We start from the raw sequence: 2,647 nt of genomic DNA, 5'->3' as shown, positions 1-2,647 counted from the left end.
GCTGAACAGAAATTTTGCACTTGCACCATACTTAGATTTTAGTGTCTTAGCTACCACAGGGATACACCTCCAAAATAAAACAAACATGCTTACCATCCCTATCTTGATCCTAAACCATTTCTCTAATGTCCCACATAGCATCCTTACAAAAAGCCTCAAAACCTGCTTCCTACCTAACATGTGGGCACTAACTTTTAATATCCAAGGAGGCTTTTTGTATCTCGTTCTGAAAACGTTATGCTTAGCTTTAGAATTCAGTCTACTTAGTTTACACCACATACACTAAATCTTTACCAACAGCTTTCTGATGGATCAAACCTACCCACCACCCTAAATTAGAGCCGAGGTTTACAGACTCTGATCTGTGGGTGACAGAGAGGAGAAGATCCGTGGGGTCGCTTTCCAGGCCTTCATAAAACTAAGAATATAGACTTCTGGTCTGTAGGCTTAAATCCACAGACAGGCTGTCCGCTTCTCCACTAGTAAATATTGCAAGAATCTGACAGCTGATAAGCTGGAAAAGCAAAGCCATAGAAACGGGGCCTTCGGACGGTGAGTATTATTGCACAGCACAGAGGAGGTGCTACACCACTGACATCTGCACAGAGTCTTCTCCTGCAGTGGGCTATCCAGGCTACGGCATTAGGGCCAAAGTACACTTCACGCACCACTTCACACCCGGACGCTCGTCCTGCTCACTGCATGCTTCCCTGTGTCCTGTTTTTAAGCAAGCACCATGCAGCAGGGTCCGTGTCTTTAGCAGTTCTTTACATGGCATTGAACCCACAGTGGACAATCAGTAGGTAACAACAGTCAATAATCAGTAAATAACAAAAAAATAATTGTGATTTTCATGTAACCTCTCCCTGCCATGTGCTGGTCAGGAACTACATGAAAAATGCTATCTGCCATAGCAGGCAGGTCTTGTGCTCTTCTTACATCTCAGCATGGGGCAGATGGGACATTCCTCCTCTTGACTCTTTTCCGACAGCTGGCAGGTCATTCCAAGAAGCCACCAAGCCTGTTAATGTCTCTGGCAGCCAGGAGCCTCTTTGTGTTAGGTTTTGGTACAGTGCCTAGCACAATCAAGCCTGGACGACAACTGAGGTCCTGAGGCTGAACTACAGTACAAATAAATAATATTAATGAAAAACAATCATTCGCACTAGAAGACTTGCCCGACCAGCTCTAGCGAGAGCTTTTGGGATTACCTTCCTCATGAGGAAAACTCAACTCCTTGACAGTCATACGGAAAACAACTCTTAGTCTCTATCCCTGGAAGATAAGGGGCTGTGACAGGGTAGCAGCTGGTGTCATAAAATGTGCAACCAAAGTGGGAAGATGAGCAGAGTTCACTGATGGTTTCCACTCTGGGGAGCCGCATGAATCATGCGCCTTTGCCTTCTCTCTCTGCCCTCCGCTCCTTCCTCACTATCTTTGGATCCAGACCCCAGCAGCCAGCGTGGGAGACGATGCTTTGGACTGGAGTTGGCTTCACAAATTTCAGAACTGCCCTCAGGGCCCTTCCAAACACAGGGGAGAGGTGAGAGCCAGGGAGATGTCTGGAGGGATGGAAAGGTGCAGTAGTGTTATTTACACACAAACCAATGTAGTAATTTTAAAGGAAACCTGCCTTCTCAACAGATGACCCTGTGACTAGAGAGGATTATGGTTTTGTGCTAGAGAGAGGCAAAAACTGCAAGATGCTATTGCTACCAGAAAAAAAGCACAGAAACTCAGAGAGTCCTAATACCATGTCTGGATCATGCTCTGGAAGCCTTCTCTTCCCCTTCTCCCTCTTTTCTCATTCCCACTGCTTTTAACACCAAGAAAGTTTCACATTTAGACAGGGGTTTTGGCTGTTGTGGGAAGCACACGATTTCTGAGAGCCCCATCGCTGCTCTAGCTGAGCCTCCTCTGTGTTTGAGACAGCAGGTCTGTGTAAATTTTGGATCTCAGGAACCTGGGGTAAGAGTCTTTCTCCATTAGGCTGTGCACCTTCCCCTGAGCTTGGTCAAAGCAAGAGAGGGAGGGCTCCTGCATATTTCTTCTTGTCAGCTCCCGTGTCTGGAAGTCTATGTTCACCTGGGAAAAGCAGCAGAAAAGAGTTTGGTACGAGTGACCAGTTTGCCCGCTTAAAAGGGCATATTTCATCTCAGCCGTGGCTGTGAAAGCAGAACCACCAAGCACCTGCCCTCATCCTAAACAGCCCCCCAAACACTGCAGAGTTTAGCCATCCAGCATTACAAATCCTGCCCCAAATTTGGGAAAGCTGAACTCGATTTGTATTGATCTGAGCACTTCTGAAATCACGTTACTTTTGTTCAGGCTCTTAAGCACAGGTTTATGTAGCACATCCTCTAAAAACGCTGACTCAGCCTAACCTCTCTCCTGTCAACCAAGATTTCTTCGAGTCCCTTTATTCTTCACTGCATGCCCAATATAAGGGTCAATGAACTTTTAGCTGGGTTTAAACTATTAGTACATTCTTATTAATTGTTTTTAAACTCTGTTGTTATAAAAGAAATTGTTTGATTTTTCCCATAACAGCTTTGTGTTACAATATTTCAAGCAGGGGCTTGAGAAAATAAACCATCCTCATGTTATGACTGCTGTTTGTTTGCAAAGCCAACAACATGAGTTTTCC

The 2,647-nt window shown here is 45.3% G+C and overlaps 1 protein-coding gene across 1 annotated transcript in view; it reads right to left on the bottom strand.

The window, feature by feature from the left end:
• Positions 1-1,768: 1,768 nt before the first annotated feature.
• RGS8 (regulator of G-protein signaling 8) overlaps positions 1,769-2,647 on the bottom strand; it is a 15,243-nt gene continuing 14,364 nt past the window's right edge. Inside the window, exon 6 of the mRNA XM_010294076.1 lies at positions 1,769-2,085. Within this exon, the coding sequence (XP_010292378.1) occupies positions 1,903-2,085 (183 nt within the window). The 3' untranslated portion in view covers positions 1,769-1,902. The remainder of the gene's footprint in view (positions 2,086-2,647) is intronic.

The sequence above is a fragment of the Phaethon lepturus genome, unplaced genomic scaffold (assembly GCF_000687285.1).
Source record: "Phaethon lepturus isolate BGI_N335 unplaced genomic scaffold, ASM68728v1 scaffold27139, whole genome shotgun sequence".
In the NCBI taxonomy this organism is placed as follows: Eukaryota; Metazoa; Chordata; class Aves; order Phaethontiformes; family Phaethontidae; genus Phaethon; species Phaethon lepturus.
Note: the sequence above shows the minus strand (reverse complement) of the source record. Positions and strands in the feature narration are given on the sequence as shown.